The sequence below is a fragment of the Lepisosteus oculatus genome, chromosome 3 (genome assembly GCF_040954835.1).
Source record: "Lepisosteus oculatus isolate fLepOcu1 chromosome 3, fLepOcu1.hap2, whole genome shotgun sequence".
Lineage (NCBI taxonomy): Eukaryota > Metazoa > Chordata > Actinopteri > Semionotiformes > Lepisosteidae > Lepisosteus > Lepisosteus oculatus.
This window is the reverse complement of record NC_090698.1, coordinates 2479184-2500945: the sequence shown is the minus strand read 5'-3', so window position 1 is coordinate 2500945 and position 21762 is coordinate 2479184. Positions and strand designations below refer to the sequence as shown.

At 54.0% G+C, this 21762-nt stretch overlaps 1 protein-coding gene across 3 annotated transcripts; it reads right to left on the bottom strand.

Moving 5' to 3' along the window:
* Window positions 1-566: 566 nt before the first annotated feature.
* akt2 (v-akt murine thymoma viral oncogene homolog 2) lies at window positions 567-20240 on the bottom strand. Of its 3 annotated transcripts, none has more exons than XR_011189209.1 (15): window positions 19479-20240; window positions 16578-16797; window positions 13099-13227; window positions 12307-12418; window positions 10819-10972; window positions 9939-10070; window positions 9664-9729; window positions 8352-8420; window positions 7950-8072; window positions 7562-7690; window positions 7221-7435; window positions 6981-7068; window positions 6215-6317; window positions 1989-4623; window positions 567-1929 (listed from the first exon to the last, which is right to left on the bottom strand). XR_011189209.1 is itself a non-coding variant. In XM_006627599.3 (14 exons), the coding sequence occupies exons 2-14, from the start codon at window positions 16621-16623 to the stop codon at window positions 4544-4546; spliced, it is 1446 nt and encodes a 481-aa protein (XP_006627662.1). In that variant the 5' UTR covers window positions 16624-16797; window positions 19479-20240; the 3' UTR covers window positions 567-4543. The 3 variants fall into 3 exon arrangements, 1 of the variants encoding a protein (XP_006627662.1); XR_011189210.1 differs by having other exon boundaries at window positions 567-2348; window positions 2408-4623; XM_006627599.3 differs by having other exon boundaries at window positions 567-4623.
* Window positions 20241-21762: the final 1522 nt, after the last annotated feature.

Genomic DNA, 21762 nt, shown 5'->3' with positions numbered 1-21762 from the left:
AAACACTATTTATCGTGTCCCAGGGGGACCTGGACGAGCCGCGGCTCGGTCTTGTCCTGTTCTTGCAGCAGGACGGCCTCCCCTGCAGGTGGCCGTGAGAACGTGCCCTGTCCCTGGGGTGTGTAATAGGGCTGGGGTCCAGGGAGTGTTCTGGGCTGGGAAGATGGCATTAGACTGTCCTGTGTTCATCGGGCCCTGCCAGTCTGTTATTTGACCTGGCTTGGGGAAGGTGTCCTAATATTCTGGCCAGGGAGGGTGCACCTACCTGCAGCCTAGCCCATGGGTCCTTACAGGGCAGGATCTGGATCAGATGCGGACGCTCCCTTCTCGACTCGACACTGTGAAGCATGTAGCAGGCTGAGCTACACCTCCCCGCTGCACGGGAGGAAGTGTCCCTCGGGGGGGGAGGTGTGGTGCGACACACAGCTGCATTACGGCCTGCTGACCGCGCCCCCCCCCACAGGTCAGCCCCGCGAGCCTCCACGCACAAACACCCTCCCGCCGAACCCCAACCATCACACACAAGACTTCAACCAAGCACAGAAGAGTCAGGCCACCTCGCAGCGGTCAGTCAGTAATAACTTTTACTGGAACAGATCTTAATAATCATCATCATCATCATAATAAAATGCAATAATAAACAGCTATATCACATAGAAGACAGGCTTATCCAACTGAGAGCTGTGTAACATAGGAGACTCCTCCCCACCCTTCCCAACCACAGGCTGATGCATCAGGCTTGCCTGACGGTTCAGAGCTCTTGGTGTTACAAAGGGCACTTGCAGAGTCTCTAGGAACCTGAAGAAAAAGTAGTGGATTGAACCCCCACTCTGTAGCCCCACAACCACCCCCCTCCCCCCCCCTCCCGACACAAGCTGCATTAACATCTCTTGCAATACTAGCATTAAAAGATACATTCGTGACGGCTGTCACATTCGAATGAAGCTAAAAAAAAAAACAAAGCAAAATTTCTGCCCTTATCACTAAACTAATACAGCATTCAAGGCATTTTTTTTTAAAGTGAAGGGATGATAAAGATTGTAATTCATTCTTTACAAGTTTACTGATTCTATGAGGAGGGCTCAGCTTGATTCCCTTTATTCAAATATTGCTTATGTTCCAAATTTCCAGGCGGAGATGCTTGCACTGCTGCCTGGTGTGATCCATGCTCGACGCTGGGGTCCTGGTTCAGGAGATGCAGACATTATGACCGACGTGAGAGAGACTTTCTGTTCTGGGTTTTCAGGGGTTAACTGGAATCCTGTACCGAATGAGTAGTGTGATCGATTCACACTATATATTCAGTACTTCCACCAACTTCTGTAAGAACTTGAAATCTGGAACTTGGCCAGCCAGCGGAAAATAAGGTTTCATGATGCAAATCAGCAGCTGAAATAAGGGAGGGCTTAGTGTGATCGAAGGTGAGCGTCCACTGACTTAATGTTTCCCCCATTTGCTACGCACCATGGCACCAGGGGGACAAGGGCAAAAAGCATTCCACCCAGGGAGCTGCAGCTTCCTGGTTTTTGAGGGGTCAGATGGCTTACCACCACTTTCTGGGTAATGTAGTTCAGACAAGAGCTGCTCTATCTAGAGTGAACCTACTGCCCCTTTACATTACACAGCGGCACAGCTGGCCACGCACCATGAGGGCAGGGTGGGGTCAGTCAGTCAGGACTCTCTACAGCACAACGCCCCCTGTGGCCTCCTAGGCACTTCAGGCAAGTGTGCTGCCAGTAAGGGACACACCTCCCCTCCCATTGGCTCTGACCCTCCCACTGGGGGCGGTGCTGCCTGTGAGGGACACACCTCTCCTCCCATTGGCTCTGACCCTCCCACTGGGGGCGGTGCTGCCAGTGAGGGACACACCTCTCCTCCCATTGGCTCTGACCCTCCCACTGGGGGCGGTGCTGCCAGTGAGGGACACACCTCTACTCCCATTGGCTCTGACCCTCCCACTGGGGGCGGTGCTGCCAGGGAGGGCACACCTCTCCTCCCATTGGCTCTGACCCTCCCACTGGGGGCGGTGCTGCCAGTGAGGGACACACCTCTCCTCCCATTGGCTCTGACCCTCCCACTGAGGGCGGTGCTGCCAGTGAGGGACACACCTCTACTCCCATTGGCTCTGACCCTCCCACTGGGGGCGGTGCTGCCAGTAAGGGACACACCTCCCCTCCCATTGGCTCTGACCCTCCCACTGGGGGTGGTGCTGCCAGTGAGGGACACACCTCTCCTCCCATTGGCTCTGACCCTCCCACTGGGGGCGGTGCTGCCAGTGAGGGACACACCTCTCCTCCCATTGGCTCTGACCCTCCCACTGGGGGCGGTGCTGCCAGTGAGGGACACACCTCTCCTCCCATTGGCTCTGACCCTCCCACTGGGGGCGGTGCTGCCAGGGAGGGCACACCTCTCCTCCCATTGGCTCTGACCCTCCAGCAGGGGGCGGTGCTGCCAGTGAGGGACACACCTCTCCTCCCATTGGCTCTGACCCTCCCACTGGGGGCGGTGCTGCCAGGGAGGGCACACCTCTCCTCCCATTGGCTCTGACCCTCCAGCAGGGGGCGGTGCTGCCAGTGAGGGACACACCTCTCCTCCCATTGGCTCTGACCCTCCCACTGGGGGCGGTGCTGCCAGTGAGGGACACACCTCTACTCCCATTGGCTCTGACCCTCCCACTGGGGGCGGTGCTGCCAGTGAGGGACACACCTCTCCTCCCATTGGCTCTGACCCTCCTGTAGGAGGTGGTGCTGTCCGTAAGGGATACATCTCTTCTCCAGTTTGTGCTGAACCTCCAGCACAGGGCTGTGTGGAGTGCAGGGTTTAAGGGGCTTGAAAGAAGGCAGAGACAGAGGTGAAAAGTGCAGTAAGCACCCCAAAACGAGTTTATCTAAATAAAAAGCAGCTTAAGAACAATATTTGACAGGAGAGCAAATCCACCGACAGAAACAGACCTGGCTGGCGTCAGCTGCTATGAAGCTAAAAAAACTCCAGTTCTCCTAGATCCCAGAATTAGTCTCTGAAGTCTGGGAGACGCACTCTGGGAGACCCCGGGAGATCGTGCTCTCTATCCCCCCTTTCTCCACGATTGTGGATTGATCTCCCAGCCCACTCTCAAGCTCACAGGTTGCTTAGCAATTTCAAATTCAGTTGTAAGACCATTAACTCTTAGTTGTTTAATTGACACAGCTCATGACAATTTTCTGCAGACCTCTAATGATGCTGTACAGTGCCTTGAGATGATGTTCCACGAAAGGGCCTATCTGAAAGAGCAGGTTCTAAAACTACCAACCAGTTCACTTTGTTCGTCATAATGTCTGCACTGCTTGACAGTGGAACCCCCACGCTAAGGGATGGGTGCAAGGTGGGATCTATGGTGCCATAATTGGTACTGGCAAGCTGGTGTCCACCTGCTTCAGAGAGCGCAGGCCTTTGATTGCACTTGCGCCCTCCGGTGGCTGATCATGGTACTGCAGGGACAGGGATGCGCGATTATTTTGCGGGCAGAAGTAACTCCTCGTCTCCCAGTGAAAACGATCCAGCACTCCGTTTTCACACCCCAGCGCCAGGTCGCGAGGCTGCTCCCCGGCGGTCCTCAATCTGGCTTTGCAAATCCATGGAGGTGGGGGGGGTGGGGGGGGGGCAGGGCTTGGCTTTGAGTTTCTCTTTCTAAACCTCATTTTATGTTTCATTAAATAAGCTAAAGAACTGTGTTCCAGGTTCCATCAAGGAACGGCTGGTTGGGTATTCTTGGATTCACAGTAGCAGATAAGGGACTGTGAGTGTAACTCAAGCAGGGACCTCTTGAAGCCCCCCCACACCCCGTACTTTGCCTCCGCCCCCCACCCACAGTGGGCGACTGGGCTACACTACTGCATACGAGTGGCCCTGCGGCGCTGGGAGGGGGGGGGGGGGGGACATGAGACAGACAAGTGTTGCGGTTTCCAGTCTGCAACATCTGGAAATGAAGCACTGGACAATCCTGCCCGCAAAATCACAATTCCCTCTTCCTTTAAAGGCAAAACCGTGCATCTGTATAGATATATACACACACATCTACAGCAATATATAAATATACAAACACACACATACGCACACACATGTGGGATCAGAGGGCACCAATTGGCCAACCGCCTCCACTCCTTTCCAAGCGACCCAGGAGGAACAGTTCAATACTATTGGTAACAGCCAGTTCCAAAAGAGCACTTGTAAATCGCTGCATATGGCTTTTAAAACTGTAACAATCGGAAAAATGTTTAAAAATATATAGATTTTATCTTTTTCGGGTTTTTTTCTTAAGAAGAAGAAAAAAAACTTTTCAGCTAAGGGTTATTTCTTCCTGCAGTCTGTGGGAGGTGTGTAGCTTGTGGGCGTGCATGTCGCTGCGTGACAGTCCAGGGGTGTGTGTGTGAGTGTGTGTTGCTGTGGCGGCTGTTCTGCGTTAGTGTGGTACCCGGTGAGGCAGGGCTACAGGGCTGCTCTGCTCTGAGTGTTTCCATCAGTCTCTGGATGGCTCCTGTCCGTGCTGGCTGTCCATGCCGCCCGCTCACTCCCTTATACTGGCGGAGTAGGAGAACTGTGGGAAGTGAGTGCGCTGATCGGGGTCCTCCGCATCCAGGCTGTCATCTGCGGGACAGAGCGCTTCCGGGTCAGATCTTTCCGTAAAGACAGTTTTACCTCCCTCAAACCCAGAAATCTTTCAGGCACCCGGGGTCGCTGGCAGAGACGCGTCAGATACGAGCCAACAATGACAGAGGTGGGCGAGCACGCCGAGCCAGTCTTCACCCGGCACTGGGCTTCACCACGGCTCGGCACGCTGCAGCCTCCGTCCTGGGCTGGGCAGCTGCGGCCTGGAGGGGCTCGGATCGGACCGGATGGGCTTGGATTATTTGGACAGGACTTCATGCCCCCCCAGTCGCGAACGGGACAGTACCCGTGAAACCCTAGGGGGCTGGAGCTGCCCGCCCCCGAGCCGGAGGGTAACCAGCAGTAACCGCGGTTGATCGCGGCTCACCCAGGGTGCAGCGCAAGAAGAGCCAGACCGGGGTTCCTTTCCCCACGCGTGTTCAAGCTTCGGGGAGAAACCCTTTCGCTTTCCCGGCTGTCCTCAACTCCGTTAGGACAGCTGTGTGACAGCAGTGACACACGGGCTGGGCCAGAAGGCTGTACAGGCCTGTAAACCACTGACAGCTGGAGATTCCTGGAAAGGGTTAACGAGTCCAGGTGAACCAATGATTCTTCCAATTAGGCCAATTAAGAGCCCAGGCACAATAAAAGAAGAAATCACTGGTCAGCAGCCATATCACTCTGCAACTCACAGCCAGCAGCCCACTGAAGCCAAGACGGCCCAGTACCTGGATGGGAGACCTCCTGGGAAAAACTGAGGCTGCTGTTGGAAGAGGTGTTAGTGGGACCAGTAGGGGGCGCTCACCCTGCGGTCCACGTGGGTCCTAATGCCTCAGAATAGCGACAGGGACAATATACTGTAAGCAGGCACCGTCCTTCAGATTAGACATAAAACTGAGATCCTGACTCTCTTTGGTCATTACAAATCCCAGGGCATTTCTCGAAAGAGTAGGGGTTTAACCCCGGCGTCCTGGCCAAATTTCCCATTGGCCCTTACCAATCATGGCCTCCTAATAATCCCATCTTAAATTGGCTTCATTACTCTGCTCTCCTCCCCACTGATAGCTGATGTGTGGTGAGCGTTCTGGCGCACTATGGCTGCCGTCGCATCATCCAGGTGGGGCTGCACACTGGTGGTAGTGGAGGGGATCCCCATTACCTGTATGGTGCTTTGAGTGGAGTGTCCAGAAAAGCGCTATGTATGTGTAAGCAATTATTATTATCATTATAAAAAGTGGAGGACAATTCAACCTCCACTCAGCCAAAGGACAGGACTTGCCGTCACAGACCTCTGGCCAGGTGAGATACAGGAGATGCACTCAGAGTCCATGATGTATCAAGTCACTCTGGAAAGGACTGATTTTAGCAACCCACAGCTCAGACACAGAACCTGCAGGCTCGAGGGTCCACAGTGGCTCATGGGAGCTCAGACACAGAACCTGCAGGCTCTGAGGGCAGGGGTTTTGACGCTTTTGCAGTCGCCTCTATGCGCAGCACACTGTGCAGATCACGGGGACAGGGAAGGAGCAGGCTGCAGGTGCAGTCGCCCCAGTGTACCGGGACAGCCCCGAAGGGGAGGCGCCACACTCACATTTGTCCGGAGGCGTGACCGTGATGGTCTGAGCGGTGAACTCGTCGTCGAAGTATCGGGTGTCCGTCTCCGACGTCACCTGGGGCTTGAACGGGGGGATGAGCTGCGAGGAGACAGGAGAGCGAGAAGGTGACCCTCTGGGACAGGGGCGGACTGCTGACTCGCCCCACAGGCCACCTGGGAGCCCTGACTGCTCAGCCGCGGGCTGGTCATCTGCGTCTTAACACTCACCCCAGACCCCGCGCTTCCACTGCCTGCCTGCCAGCACAACCTTCCATTGACAAGATCACTTTATTGGCCATATTCAATTTCTTGTATTAGGAATTGGTCTTTTCACAGACCCCAGCTCTCTCTCCATGAGACACAGACAGGAGGAGAAGCTGGGGGTCAGAGCGCAGGGTCAGACATTGTACAGCGCCCCTGGAGCAGTTTGGGTTAAGGGTCTTGCTCAGGGGCCGAACAGAGTAGGATTCCTCTGAACTGGCAACCTTCCAGGTGCAGATCCTTAGCCAGAGTGTCACCACTCCACCCCCACGGATTCGACTGATACCGATTCTCAATTGCTTAATTAACACGGGTGATAACGAAGGATGGAATGCAGGTGCCGAGGCTGACTCTCCCCGGCCTAGACCTCAACAAGCTCTTAAGTCTACTGCGCATCGGGCTGACGTGTTTAGGCTGGCAGATGTATTTGGCAGCCATGGCCAACAAAAGGCACGTGCAGGAGAACCCTGTCGGTGCACCACGCCGAGCTCCTCAGCCTCACCTTCTTCTGCAGGACGTCCTGCCAGTTAATAGGGGTGAAGAATTTGTGGCTCATCACTTCTTTGGCATCCTCAGGCCCTCCTCCCAACCTGGAGGGGACAGACAGACAGAGAGAGAGAGACAGAGAGGTGTGGTGTGAAAACAGCCACCAGCCCATCAAACTCAACAGACCGGCTCTGCAAACCGACGTCAAACAGGGACAGATCCTGGCGCCGCCGGCTGGCCGTGCGCCCCCTCTCACCTCTGCTTGGGGTCTTTCTTCAGCAGGCCGGCGAGCAGCGCCTTGGCCTCGGGGGAGAGGTTGCGCGGGAAGCGGATCTCCTCCATGAGGATGAGCTCGAAGAGCCGCTCGTGGTCCTGATTGTAGAAGGGCAGCCGCCCGCACATCATTTCATACATGACGACTCCCAGGCCCCACCAGTCCACCGCGCGCCCGTAATCGTTATCTTCCAGCACCTATGATGGGGAAAGAGAGAGAGAGAGGGAGGGAGGGAGAGAGATGGAGGGTGAAACTTCCCGACAGCGCGAAGGCATGCCGGCGTGCCGCAGCGCGGTCCGAGACGTGGGCCGGGCCGGCTGTACCTCGGGCGCCAGGTACTCTGGGGTGCCGCAGAAGGTCTTCATGGTGGCCCCGTCCGTGATGCCCTCTTTGCAGAGGCCGAAGTCCGTGATCTTGATGTGGCCGTCTTTGTCCAACATGAGGTTCTCCAGCTGCGCAACGAGAGAAAGGGAGGGAGGGGGGTCACGAGCCGCGCAGAACGAGCACACACCGAAGGCAGGGCGTGACCCGCAGCCCCCTATCTCTGGTGGTCCACGGGGGATGACCAGTCTGCGAGCTGTGGGAAGGCACCACCCGCAGTCCGGCAGCAGGCACGTGACCCAACACAGCTGAACTCCGGGGGCACCGCTGCGCGTCAGGCTTGCAAAGCAGATCGAGAAGATGAGCCCCTCCGATCTCCCACCGACCCACCTTGAGGTCCCTGTAGACCACATTCCTGGAGTGCAGGTACTCCAGCGCCGACACGATCTCCGCTCCGTAGAAACGCGCGCGGTCTTCCGTGAAGACTCTGTCTCGCGAGAGGTGGAAGAAGAGCTAGAGCGGAAACAGAGGAAGGAGCTGGAATATTTTGTGGGGGGTCTTCAAGAACATCATTACCACGCTTCTACTTCAACGCAAACCCATGTGCTTGAGATCAGTCTCATCAGTAGGCAGCATTTATGCAAAGAAGGAGCAGCATCTAAGCTGGTACAATTCTCTAAGACACAACCTGTTCTCAGGTTTATAGACACCACTGTGCATATATACTTTTGTATTACATAATTATCTGCCCAGTCCCTTCTGACACTTTTAAGTGTCCGATAAGACACCTACCTCCCCTCCATTGGCATATTCCATGACAAAGCACAGCCTGTCGTGGGTCTGGAAGGCGTACTTTAGTGTCTGTGGGCAGAACAAAAAAATAATTGGGGGCTGTTATTTCTCATTACAGGCAGTGATGCTCTGGGTCGCACGGGGCCCCATCTTGTCAAAACTCTGGAAAAAAATAGGGGTTTGTTAAATCACCACCTTGTGGCTTGTGGCACATCCCTCATTTCTGGGAGCTGCTGGTCAGATTTGCTCTTTCAGATAAAGAGCTGCACAGGGGCCATGCTCATGGGCCTCAGAGCAGTGTGCAACACTATTCTTCCATTCCGCATGCACAAGATCCAGCCAGAGAGAAGCCTTTTCAGAAGATAATGCTCTAAAGAGAGCCCACACAGGATCACAGAAAGCCTCAGTGTGGCACACATCGGCATCCTATGAAAAGTTATGTACAGAGTGCAAGCTACTGACGATCAGACTTAAGGCGAGAATCTGTATCTTGTGGCAGTGTACGTTTTCATTACAGTGCCAATCATTAGCTTTCCACTCGCCTGGTAAATAACAGAGCTGGGAATTCTCTGTGATTTTGAGAAACAAAGCACATTCACGATGCAATTTTCCCGGCAGTTTAATATGCACAAAGTTACAGCACTTTCATATCGCATTGCCAATCCACTCAGTGTCACCGTGTGCAAAGCAGGTTAGTTCCAGCTACTGGGTTTCCTTCATTGGCTCAGGATGTCGGAAGCACAAGGCCTGGGCACGGCCGAGCCAGGGAGAAGGATGTGCGCGAGAGGGCGTGCGCGTCTGACCGCCTGGCCTTCGGAACCCCAACACGCACGCCCATCTGTGACAGGGACACAGCCTGGGCCTGCAGCCCCAGGGAAGGGGGGACTGGCTCCAGAGCTGTGCCCGCCTCAACCCAGCAGGCAAATGCCATGCAAATCCACCTGACAGAAACCCGGAATGAGGATCCCGCATTTATTTTTCTTTTTGCTTTTACCTTCAACGCAAAATGCTCTCACACATCCGCACGGAGCACCACTGGTGACTGGACAGCAGAGTTCGAATCTGACCCCCTTCCCTTGCAAAATCTGTGGGACCCAGGGTGGGAAAACCCTCCACAGGACAGACCTGTCACGTTCGGGACTGTGACTTCAAAGAGCATCTGCTTTCCCAGTTCGCCGGGACGGCTCGGAACCACCAGCCCCCTCGCATGCAAAACCCGAGTTTCCCCGAGGAGCGCGCCCAGCGGCACTCCCCTGTGCAGTTTTCACCTGTCTGTGCGCCTGGAGCTCAATCGGGGGAAAGCGGAACTCACCGTCAGAAAAGGGTGCTTCGTGTTCTGCAGCACTCTGCTCTCAGTCACCGTGTGCGCTACTTCATCCTGAAGGCCAGAGGAGAGGAGAAAAACGTTCAGATCACAGACGGTGCAGATCATTCTCTCGCCCATAAAGCCTCCAGGCAGGCCCTCTGGCCTTCAAGGCCCAGACCAGCCCTCTGCCGTCCTCGAGCGCCAGCAGGCCCAGGCGGGGAAGCACCTCTCTGCCGAGACGCTGGAGTGGGTCACGCCCAGGGGCCCGTGCCCGGACTCACTTTGGCGATGATGACCTCCTTGCGCAGGATCTTCATGGCGTAGTACATTCCCGTGGCCTTCTCTCGGACCAGGATGACCTTCCCGAAGGTGCCCTTGCCCAGCAGCTTCAGGTAGTCGAAGTCACTCATTGTCTGGGGGAAAGGGTGAAGAAACGTAATTGAACCCATCGCAGAGCCGCACAGAGGAACACAAAGGTGAGAAACAAGAAGAAGACATTCAGCCCATCTGGCCTGTTTGGTAGTCAGAAGTTATCCAGCTGTTTCTTGAGGGAACCCAGGTATGGTTTCTAACGAATCCATGTTGATTACTCTCTCGGATATTACTTTCATATAGGTGACCCTCTGGTGTAGTTCTAAACTTTGTGGCCGTAACGTGTAATGTAACAGAAGCCAGACGTGTCTATAATGGTCTATAATTGGCGTTTTGTCACATTCTTGTGGATGGAAGCTACACTGGAAGTTCTCCAGCCTGTGGAAACTACTCCTGTCTTGAACGATACAAACCTAGTCAACCTCTTCGACTAGTCTTTTATTCGTACTAAGCTTTGATTTTTGGGAGCAATTTACACCTACAGGAGTAATTAAATAATTAAGAACCAATTAAATTCAACATTATCTATGTGGACAAAACTGTGGGTAGACTGAAGTCCTGCAATGCAAGAGGAGAGCAGTGCCCAGATACCCCACCCCAGCCCTAGACGATGAGCCCCAAGACCCCTTAAAATTGAGCAGTATGACCAGTGGGCTGAATTGCGTCTTCCTACCAACTGTGCTAATCCCTTGCCTCCCTTATTTCCATTTTACTAGGGTAATGGCCAAGCAGAAAGCATCTCTCCACAAGACAGCCAACAGGGAGCCATTTTTGGCCAACAGGACTCACCACTTTGGAGCGCGACTTGCTCATGGCCACTTCCATCTCCTCGGCGCCGGAGTTGTCGCTGGGCGAGCCGAACTTGATGTCCATGGGCTCCTCCTCGGGCTCACGGTTCTTCAGGCCGTTGGCCACAGCCTGGATCGCACGGATCCATTCCTCCCTGGCGTGGAGAGATGGAGAGAGCTTACACCACTGCCCTGCTGGACGCCACAAGCAAGTGCAGCACCTCTGTAGACCAGTCCAGTTAAAACACAATCCCAGCAGGACTGAATCGTTTGATTCTGCAAGCCACACAGAGCACAAAACACTCACCTCCTGAACTCCAGATTAGGACTATTGGAAATGAAGGCTGTTGCAAGCCAGAACTTTGCTCTTCAGGTAATTTAATTGACAGTCAGCAGGATCAATCTAACAACGAAGACGTCAGCCATGTTAAAGTACAGCAGAGGGCACAGGAGGGCCTGCTAGCTGACTAACCCAGCTCTAGAGCATGTGGGTATTTTACAGTGACGCATGACAGAAGTAAAAAAACAAAGCACCATATGCATAATAAATAATAGGTCTTTCCAAAGAATACTGCAGAAGCTGCTTTTAATGATCAAAAACACAAACACAGATCAATCTCTTTGAAATCTCAGGACCACTGGACCTGGGCCCCCAGATGACGCAAATAAAATGTTAACACGGTTAATTGCTCTTAATTAACTGAAAGTCAGATTAAAAATAAGGTAGGTCTCACCATGGACAGAGTCATGATGTTTGCCAATGTCAGAACCTTCTTGCCTGAAAGAGCCCGTTAAAGGCTGATGGCTTCTTAATGACTGCCTAGAATTTCTGAAAATGAATTAAATGCCTGTAAAAACCGTAAGCCTGGCTGTAAGGATTATCGTACCCTTGCTGATGAAAATGCCTTTTCAGGCCCAGCTGGAGCCTCCAGTTCTGCCAACGAACCAAGTGCTCCCAGGATCCGTCTTAAGAAACAACACGCGTGCTTCATAATTCCTCTGTTAAATCTCCTTAATCAGAACTAATCAGGCTCATTACAGAGTTTACCACACTACTGCTTAACTTTAGTTCTTCTGCTCCACAGATATTATGGAAACTGGATAAAAGCCAAGTAACAACTGCAAAAAACCGAGCACTGTTCTTTCAGAGCAACAGTCTTCAAGGCCTTCTTCTCTTTTGGGCTTCTCATGCTTGTGTAGATGCGCCAAGGAACTTTACAGCTGCCGATTCCCTGCCTGCCTAGACCTGCTGTCTGAAACACTCAGTACCTACAGGGGGGGAAAGGGTGTGGGGAAGACATTTAGTGTTGCGCACTGCCCGGGTAACACTCAAATACTTCCCCATCTAGTTTCCTTGCACTGTGTTGTGATCAATTTATTTTTTCCCCCATTTGGAAAAGTTAGTCTGAGAGGAGGCAATGTCAAATCTGGCTCTGGGCATGACACAGAGCGCTGATGGTCTGAATTTTTGGGAGGGGTCTCCACTCACCTCTCCTCGGGGCTGTCCACATGGAACGTGCGCTCGATCACGGTGGTCCACTGCAGACACCGGATGACGAAGGTGTTGGGGCGGGGCCTCTCTGTCTTCATCAGCTGGCATTCTGAAACAGGACAGGGGGTTCGGGGTGTGAGCGAAGACATTGACACTGGACTGAGACATTGCTGATCCCACCATAGCAGAGCAGGAACAGGTTGCGCAGGACGTTTTGAAAAAGCATGTTTCCTCATCGCTTTTCCATACAGCGTTCACTTGCACGGCAAACCCCTCCCCCACTACAGCTGCCAAACTGTTCCAGACCAATCAGACTGTCCAGAGAACAGCTGGACCTCAGAACTGGACAAAACAGCACGCAAATGCAGTGCAATAACTTCATTAGATGAACTCTCAGTCAGCCAAAGCCTTCACTGGTCAGGTGTCCTGCGTTCCCGGAGAACAGCCCGGGCGAATCAGCCACACAAGCTAATGTTCGAGGAGCAAACACAGACCTGCAAGACGCCGAATAAAAACACCACAAACATACACGAGAGCTGCACGACAAAATCGGGGAGTATTTTGCATTTTAAAGCTGATCCTTAAATCTTCATCTAAGCACTAACATCATTTTCGCAGGCAAGCCTGTCTGACTCATCCCTGCAGCACATCCTGGACGTGAAGGCAGCAGGGCAGGGTGGGCCAGTCTACACAAGAGACCACTCTTCCCCCGGCCGGGACGCCGGTCCGGATGGAAGCTCAGGTCTCCCTGCCCCCTGCCCTTGTCCCCCCCCCTTCCACCAGGCCCACCTGCCACGGAGAAGTTGTTCAGAGGCGGCAGGATGTGATCCGAGGTCTCCGGCTTCTCCTTGTAGCCGATGAACGAGCCATCGCTTTTCAGGATGAAGTACCGCGGCCTCCAGGTCTTAATGTACTCTCCTGCAGGGGGCGAGAGAGAGAGAACCCAAACAGGCATGAGCCTCGCCTTCAGTACCGTTTGTCACCTCATGTTAAACCACGACAGGTTCCACAGTGCAGGGGGCTCTTATCACAGAGGAGCCCTGTGCTCCCCTTTTCCCCCAGAAACAACGGGACTCCCAGATGGAATAAACACACTGTGTCCCAGACTGAGAAGCGTGTCCGGATCTGTCGCGCTTGGCCGCATGCTCTCAGAGGACTGGCGCCCAGCTCTTGGCAGAAGGGATGAAGGTGCTCACTGGCAGCAGTTCTTCGGCAGAAACTTGAAGGGCTCCCTGATAGTTACCCGAGCTGGAGGCAGCCATTGCAGAGGGGGGTGCCTTTGGCAAACAGAGGGACAGGCAGGCTACAGCTCGTGCCTGCAGTGGGGAACAGCAGGAGTTAAGGGATCCCCAGGGTCACGGGAGGGAAGGAGCAGAGGGAGAGAGCAGCGACAGGAGACGGGAGAGCTGGGGCTCTGCTCAGGTGAGCTGGCAGGGCATGCTGGAAGCCAGCGACCAGGATTAGGAGGCAGGAAGACGACTATCGAAACTGAAGCCCGAGAAGGGCTGGGAGGCTGCCCTGAAACCCGAGCAGCAGAGGGCGGAAGTGTCCCGAGCACCCGACACCGTGAACTGGCCAGCTGTCAGGAGCGGAAGGGAACGCCGGGGTGCCAGAAATAGAGCAAATCCCTGCGGGTGATTTAGAGCCGCGGGCCCAGCTATATCCATCCCCCTGTGGGAGAGGAATCCGCGGGGAGCGTGGTGGGGGTGGTGCAGCCCGTGGCACGCCGTGGGAACGGGCACAGGCACCACACGGCCACTTGTGCGACGCGTCCAGAGGCCCTGCAATCTGGGAGTGACGGGACGGGGGTGCAGATCTGCTCTGCTGCCCCCTTGGCCCCCCAGTCAGTGATGCAGACACCCCCCCTCCGTCTGATAACACACACCTCAAGCCTCGGGGTTCCCCTCAGGCGGCTACCTATCCTACTACCCTGACCGCAGTTTCTGCTCCGTTGCCTTGGCCCGGCTGCTGTCGGCTTCACCGTTAGAGCAGGTGGGGAGCGGGAACCCACTGCTGCACCGGGCTGGACTGCTGAACTGGGGGACTCCGCTTTCCCTTTCCGGAGATGCCCGGGGCTCCCTGAGGCTGTGGAAGGGGGCCGCTGTGCTGATTGCTTTTAAAGCACATGGAGATGTTGCTCCTCAGCCTTGATAAACTCCAGAGCGACTCCATCAGTGCAGATCAGAGGGAACAGACTCTAACCTGGGGGTACATCGTCTGTGACTAATAGCTCATCACCTGTCCCAAACACTAATTGGAGACACACCCACAGCAACTAAAAATAAAAGAGATTTTTTTTTTAACTTGAGGAGGAACTGAATACTAAAAGGCTCTGTGAAGACGGGGCAGACAGTTCCACGCTCCAGCACTGGGACGCCAGGCTCTGAAGAGTTAAATCGGGCTCAGCGGTGCTCTACATATTAACTCACCAGCCTGGCCAGCTGAAGGAACAGTCCAAAGTCCCCCTCTCACAGCAGGCAGCTGCCGGGCTTCAGCCCTGCTTATCGGCTATCAATTTGTTCGGTCTCCCTTCGCTAAAATCCCCGCTCAGCGCTCGAGTTTCGGAGACGTGCAAAGGAGGCAGCGAGCCCCGTCACAGGCCGGTGTGTGGGGGGCAGGTAAGCTCCCATATCTCCGCAGTGCTCCCCGCCGTGTGGTTGTCCGAATCAGAGCCCAACTGCATGCTGGGGGTGCTGGGTCCTCACAGCTCCATTCTGGTCCTCCTCTTGTAAAGCTGAACGGCGACTTAGCAATGACATCCTCTTCGCAAGCAATTCATGCTCAATCTGTCTGTCTGTCTGGCTTCAAGCCCATCAACTTGCTCCAGCTCTGTTTCCTTAATCCCTGGCCAGGACGCCTCTCCCTGCCCCGCTGGGCCACCAGGTGTGACCCAGCCCACCCTTGGTCAACACCTATGGCGCCCCGCGGTGCGCATGACCCTCCGCAGTGGCGGCTGGTCGTGGACCCAGGAAGGACAGGGATTCAAGCGCAGAGCTGCAGAACACTCGTGGCAAAATGACGCCCCTGACGCACTGGCATTTTGGGATTTATATCCCATTCCAGCAATCCTCTCTCTCGTTTCTCCAGAGAAAAACTAGCACACCTTTCTCTTCCCAGTCACGTTACAGCGGAGACAGGAGACGGAGGATTGCGGGAGTGGGGCTGACGAGACTCCCAGGGGGCAATGAGCACACGCACCAGGGCCACAGAGCCGCAGGCTGCCCTGCCCTGTTTTATTCAGCACTGGAAAGAATGGCACCGCAGTGCAAATCCAGGAATAATCCCTTCAGCTGAGTAATTAAACACTCCCACAGAAAGCCTCACCGAGGGGTCAAGAACGCCGGCCTGACAGCGTGAAGCAGGAGCGCAGAGGAGCTCTTCCAAGTCATCGATCCCAGAACACTGGCAACCAAACCATGCCTGCTTAAAACTGGCTTAAAACACAAGGCACCTCTGCACTAAAACCCACAAAGCACAGACAGAACTAGCTTTTGGTATCTCAAACAATTTCTTCAAACAGTGGCAGAAGCTTCATTCATTTCGTTATCACAACCATACAGCCCCCGCAGGCAAGAGGAGGAGTGTGCACTGACTTCACTTCCACACTGACCCAACGGCAGAGCTCAACACCAGATAACACCAGACCTGCCGTCCCCACTGACAGTGAGCACAAGAAACTTCTCTAAAGTAACAAATGAGAGGAGCCTTTGGCCCATCAAGCCTGTTTGGTCAGCAGTAGTTAACTGAGCCCGAGATCTCATCCAGCCATTTCTTGACACAAGCCATGGCATCGGCTCCGACAACATGGCTGCTCAGAATGTTCCACACTCCCACAACCCTTGGTGTAAAGAAGGCCTTGGCGAGTCGTTGTCAAATGCAATTCCACAAAGTGTCCTCTCGTTCCCATTTAATACAGTAGCTGCTCTTCACATCTCACAAGCACGAGGACTATTCTTGACTGTGATACAACCTGTTACATTGTACCTTTTTAAAAAATGTTCCAGGGAATCGGCATTCAACATCAAAGCTGGGTATCTTGTTCCCTACTCCCGCAGCCCTTTGTGTAAAGACACGTTGCAAGCAGGGGTGTCACTGCCGTGCGGGATGAATACATTCTCATCTGCCCACCACTCGAAGCAACAGGAGCGACTGTGCACCACCTTTTAGGCCGCTGTCACCGCGGTGCTCAGAGGAAAGCGGGGACCCCTGGGGAACCCCCAAGCAGCAGGACGAGGAAGGAGCCATCGGGGGCGCAGTGGGCCACTCACCTCTCTTCTGGAGCCAGCCTTCCCGAACGACCGTCACTTCATTCATGCTGGGGGCTGGGGCTCGGGGCGGGGGGGAGGGGGAGGGGTGCGAGGTGCCACACGCTGCTCAGCAGAGGGAGGGAGGGGGGGCAACTGCTGGGAGACGATCAGTCGCCGTTCGCCCACTCCGTCCTGCCGCCCGAGAGAGATGGACACGCCGTCTGGCACTTCCTCAGGGCACCTGGGGGCACAGGAAACAGGACAGGGACTCAGGGGGGAACCTTGCACATTCCCAGGCCTCCCTGCGGAACAGCTACAGCCCGACGGAAAACAGCCAGGACAACGGGCAAGCTCCGAGCAACGAGGCGGACCTGCCCCGCGGCGCCCCGACACGCGGTCTGTTGTGCGCTGGTTCTGAACACACCGCGGACACCACAGGATTGGCACAAGGCTTTGCAACATGCAGGCAGGAGTGTGGGGAGGGAGGGGCTCAGACTGAAGCCTTATTAAAAAGTCAATTGATACTGTCTGGCAATGAGCACGTTTTAATAGGTTTGCGACCCCTGTTGACATCAAGAGATTTACAGAAGAAATTCGGCCTCTGCCACAGCGCCCAGCTCGCCCCACCATCGCCTCCTGGCTGTCGGCTTTGAGGCGGCCTTCGCACGTCTGAGCGGAGGAGGCGTCTTCCTGCACAAGCATCTGCCCCGGGCCCTGCATCGAACCACACAGCGGCCGCATCAAGACCCGCACTCGAAACTTCATCTGAGCGACGGTGAGTAAATACTCCGCTCGAGAATATTTTCAGCTCCCACCGGAGCACAGAGCTCCGAACCCCCAGATCTACTGGAGATCAACTGAAGGCAACGTCTAACGCAGCTTGTCTGATATAGCTGACCTTCAAGCTTAAGGTCCTAGAGGTCAGGGGTCCCCAGCTCCATTACTGGAGAATCCTGGATTCTGTTCCACCTCTGCTCTCGGCTACAGGGGGTTTTCTAATTATTTAATTAGCTCAACCAGCGGGGCCTGGTTATGTTAGTCGAGCTAATTAAAAAATTAGAAAACCCCCTGTAGCAGAGAGCACAGGTAGGAAGAGAATAGAGGTTACTCTGAATAATCAGAAATGCCCAATTATTCAAGCCAGGTGAGCATTTTGAGCAACCAGCAGCAACGGCCTGAAGAAAAACCCGAAGTCTAAGAGAACAGTTTGAAGACTCGGATTGGAACAAAAACCCGAAGTGACTGCAGGTCTGGATCTGGATCCCTCCCCCTCCAGCCACAGCAGCTGCCCACAGGTCTGACGCAGCGGCTTGATATGACATCAAAAGCAAAGCGAACTTCCTGAATTTTCCCTGACATTTCTCCTTACCTTTGTCTACAGAGGCACTTGTAAGTTCCTTTTTTCCTCTACCCGTTACCCATGATGCACAGGGAAAAACAGTGGGTCAAACGTGACCTTTTAGGAAGGTGTGCGTCGGGGTGCTCTGCTGCTTCCCTTTCCTCAAATGGGGTGCGGATCCCCGAACTGTACCCCCGGAATGGGGCAAAATAAGTCTACTCAGACATCAAGAAGACTAAAGACAGATCCTAGACAATTCCTGAATGGAGCGTTCCTGAGTGCACAGACACGGGCTAGACTCTGGGACAAGCTGCGCTCATCATTCACAGCCCTCTAGCCCGCACAGAGAACCCTCTTGCTGGAAACCGGTCCAGAAGATTTGACATCTGGCTGCTGCATCTCAACCCGGAACTGCAACTGGTACTGCTGGCGCAGGGCGGTCCGATACGGGCCCACATTCCCGACTCGGGCCCGGACCGGATCCCAGGACCCTGGTTCCAAGGCACAGGAGTTACGAGGTCAGTGGTCTGGAGCCGGAGCAGTGCTTCCGAAGACAAAGCCCTAATTCCTGGGAGTTTCTGCGTCACCGACTGGAAATGCAAATCAGCACATGAAGCCAGCAGCAACGCGTTCAGAACAAACTGTATCTGATAGAGCCCCCTTAGAGGCATCACCTCAAACTGGTGACACATGACTCACTGGTATGGTTTGCATAACTGCCAGTACTTAATGGGACTTTTAAAAACAAACGCTGCCCAGCTGAAAGTCTGGTCTGGGAAGCCCCCAGCTGAGGGGGGACGTTCGGTCCGATGTTGTGAACTGCAGAACGGCGCTCTGGAGCGGGCCGGTTCCCTCTTCCAGAACTGGGGCACAGGAGAGCAACAGGTAGCACCCCAGAGTTTGTTTTTCAGTTTAGATTTCCTAAACTAACATAAGTGAATAAAGCTTACCTTCTTTCATATCGCACATCAAGCCCATCTAGATTTAAAAAAAAAATCTTTGTGCAAAATACCGTGTAACACCCCCACACAGCTCGCCAGCCGCAGGTACTCCAATACATTGATGGCGACACCTGCAAAGGGCTCGCATGGAAAAACGTATTGGGAAAGGCGACAGGAGAGGCGTGATATACACCCTGCTATTCACATATGAATGTATCCCCCCCTCCACCGTGTGTAATTTTTACCAGTAGGAAATTTGTGGCGAGGTCTGCATTCCTAGCGCATAACTAGCACCCAGCGCACAGTGACCCGGAGCTCGACTTCAGCACCAGTCAAAGGTTGCTGTCGATACCGAGCGACGTGGGACGGAGGCGAAATGTCTCCAATATAATCCGTATCTATAAGACACACACACACACACCAAATTGGAAAACAAAACAACGTTTTAAATCCGCAGATCTGCTCAGGCGGCCTGATGCCCTGATCCACCTGACCTACGTGCGCGGCAGAGACGTCCGAGGTGTGCCCACCTCCCCCGACCACCGGCACCGCGACGGACTCCTGCTGCTGCTGCTGCTGTTGTTGTGTTAACATACCGGCTGTACCCTCGCTCCCCACCCCGGGACGGCCGGCGTGTCTTACCTTCCGGAGACGGAGAGCAGCCCGGTCCGCCGGCTTCATGCGCCCCCAAGCGCTCCTCCGACGGGTGGACACCCGGGAGCCGACTTGCCCGCTGCGAGGGGTGCAGTTTGGGGTTATTTTTTGGGGGGTGTTTGGTGAGGAGGGGGGAGAGAGAGAGAGAGAAGGAGGGAGGGGTGGGGAGGTGACTTTTTTGTAACCGTCTCCTCCAGCCGAAACGCTGGCGTCTTTCCTCTCCTTCTCGTTAGGTCCGCTTATATTATCTTTTATTAACCTCTCCCCCCCCCCTCTACCACCGCGCCGCCTCACTCTCTCTCTCCTTTTTTTCCCTCCGCTCTTCGTCTTCTCCTCTCCGTGACACCCTCACTCCGCCCGGATTCGGTTCGGATTCTGTTCTTTTTCTCTCCGATTCCGCTCCGCTCGCAGCCCCGCCGCTCGAAGAGGACCAGGCCCCGTTCGGCTACTGGAGATCCACAAAGGAACTCGGCGCAGCACAAACAGGAAATGACATACGCACACCAGGCCCCGACTGCCGAGCGAGCCGAGGAAAAAAAAAAAATACACACACGGCGGAGGACCGAGTGAGCGGGTCCCCCCCCGTCTCTCTCCCTCTCTCCCTTCTCTTGCCCCCTCCCACCCGCGCCGCAGCTCCGGCAATCCGCTGACCCCTCCAGGCCGACTGTGCGCCCCTTCCACTCGCCGCTCCAGCCCCGGCGGCCCTGTATGTCTCCCTGCATAAACAGGAAATAACACAGCGCTTGACTTTGCACGATCTGAGACGGGGTTGGCCGCAACATCCCTTTTTTTTCTCCACCGACTCTCTCTCTCTCTCGGTGTGTGCGCGCCAGTATATATATATACGCACTGTATACATATCAGCCACCCTATTGAAACACAAACTGGGGGTCGGCCGGAGCACCCCTTCCGAAGGGATTGGGCACGCACGAATATCGATTAAATTAATCGACAGGGACGAGAACTGAACCAGAGGGAGACGGCCGCGCTTCGCCAGCCAGCTGTTTACTGAACAAGACATAGAGGTGGTCGTCTTGAAGGCATCTTTTGTTGCCCAAATCATGTACAAGTTAATTGTCTCAGCTCTCCCTGCTGGTAAAAAAGTACCATTTTATCTCTGTAACCGGTCTTGGGCGCACAGCGTGATGATCATATCGCTTTAAGAAATGTAGTTTTTAAAATGTTGACTATGCACGTAAATTGCAGGTAGCCCCTGGAGGCTGATGTCGCTAGTGTACGCGCAGTGCTGGGAAAACAAGATTATCTGTGACTTCACTTCTCTTCCTGAGAGTTACCGCGAATGAACGCAGGCTTTCACTCAGTCCGAGCAGCGAAACTGTAAACACCAGCCTGCGTTTCGCAAGGAATTAAAAGAGGAAAGAAAATGGAGATCCTTTCAAAATTCATTTCTTATGAATTGCGTTTTTAAACAGCCGCTGTCTGATTCAGACTTCGGTGGTGAGGGGTCAGTCATTCAATAGTTCTCTTTGCAAGTGAGCAATGTGTCTTTCTTGTGTTTACTGTTGAACTAGAGAAGGGAAATTCTCGCATGTATTTATACACACAGCAATCAGTATCAGAAACAGTATTTATATAGCTGGGAAATTTACATTCAAAACAATGGGTGGCTCAGAATTTACACAGCATACAAGGCAGGATGGAGTGAAATAAGTTAACAGAACTACTAAGAACAAAGTACCAGGTTGTTCTGTAAATGAAATAATGCTATAAATCCAGAGGCTAAGTCTTCAATCTAACACCTGATGTGCAAAAATTAAAAAACAAATAAAGGAAAGGAGGAAGAGGTTCTGGCTTCTAGAGAAACAAGTTGTTCTTACACCATGGACAGAGCAATTTCTATTTCACAGCCAAAGTACACCAACTCCAGCCCTCAGCAGTAAAATAATGTACACTTTTTAGCCCTGTAAGAGGACCCAACAAGTATCCAAAGTTCTGAAGAGGTCCGGTGCTCTTCTTCAGGACCAGCTGTGAATGAAACATGAACCAGGGGACACAGGTGGAAACTGCAAGGAAGAGCATTTCAAACAGAGAACAGGGAGCCTGTATAAGATCACTTTATTGGCCCTATACAATCTCTTGCATCTAGGAATCTGTCTTTTCGCAGACCCCAGCTTGCTCTCCATGAGACACACAGGCAGGGAGAGAAGCTGGGGGTCAGAGCGCAGGGTCAGCCATTTATACGGCGCCCCTGGAACAGTTGGGGTTAAGGGTCTTGCTCAGGGGCCCAACGGAGTAGGAATTCTCTGCCGGC

What these genes read in the sequence shown, in the direction of transcription:
- akt2 (XM_006627599.3), bottom strand. Translation starts at nt 16,623, where the DNA reads ATGAATGAAGTGACGGTCGTTCGGGAAGGCTGGCTCCAGAAGAGAG. An exon ending in TGGTCTACAGGGACCTCAAG is followed by an intron (nt 7,691 to 7,949) that starts GTGGGTCGGTGG and finishes CTCGTTGCGCAG; the next exon opens with CTGGAGAACCTCATGTTGGA. An exon ending in AAGAAAGACCCCAAGCAGAG is followed by an intron (nt 7,069 to 7,220) that starts GTGAGAGGGGGC and finishes TGTCCCCTCCAG; the next exon opens with GTTGGGAGGAGGGCCTGAGG.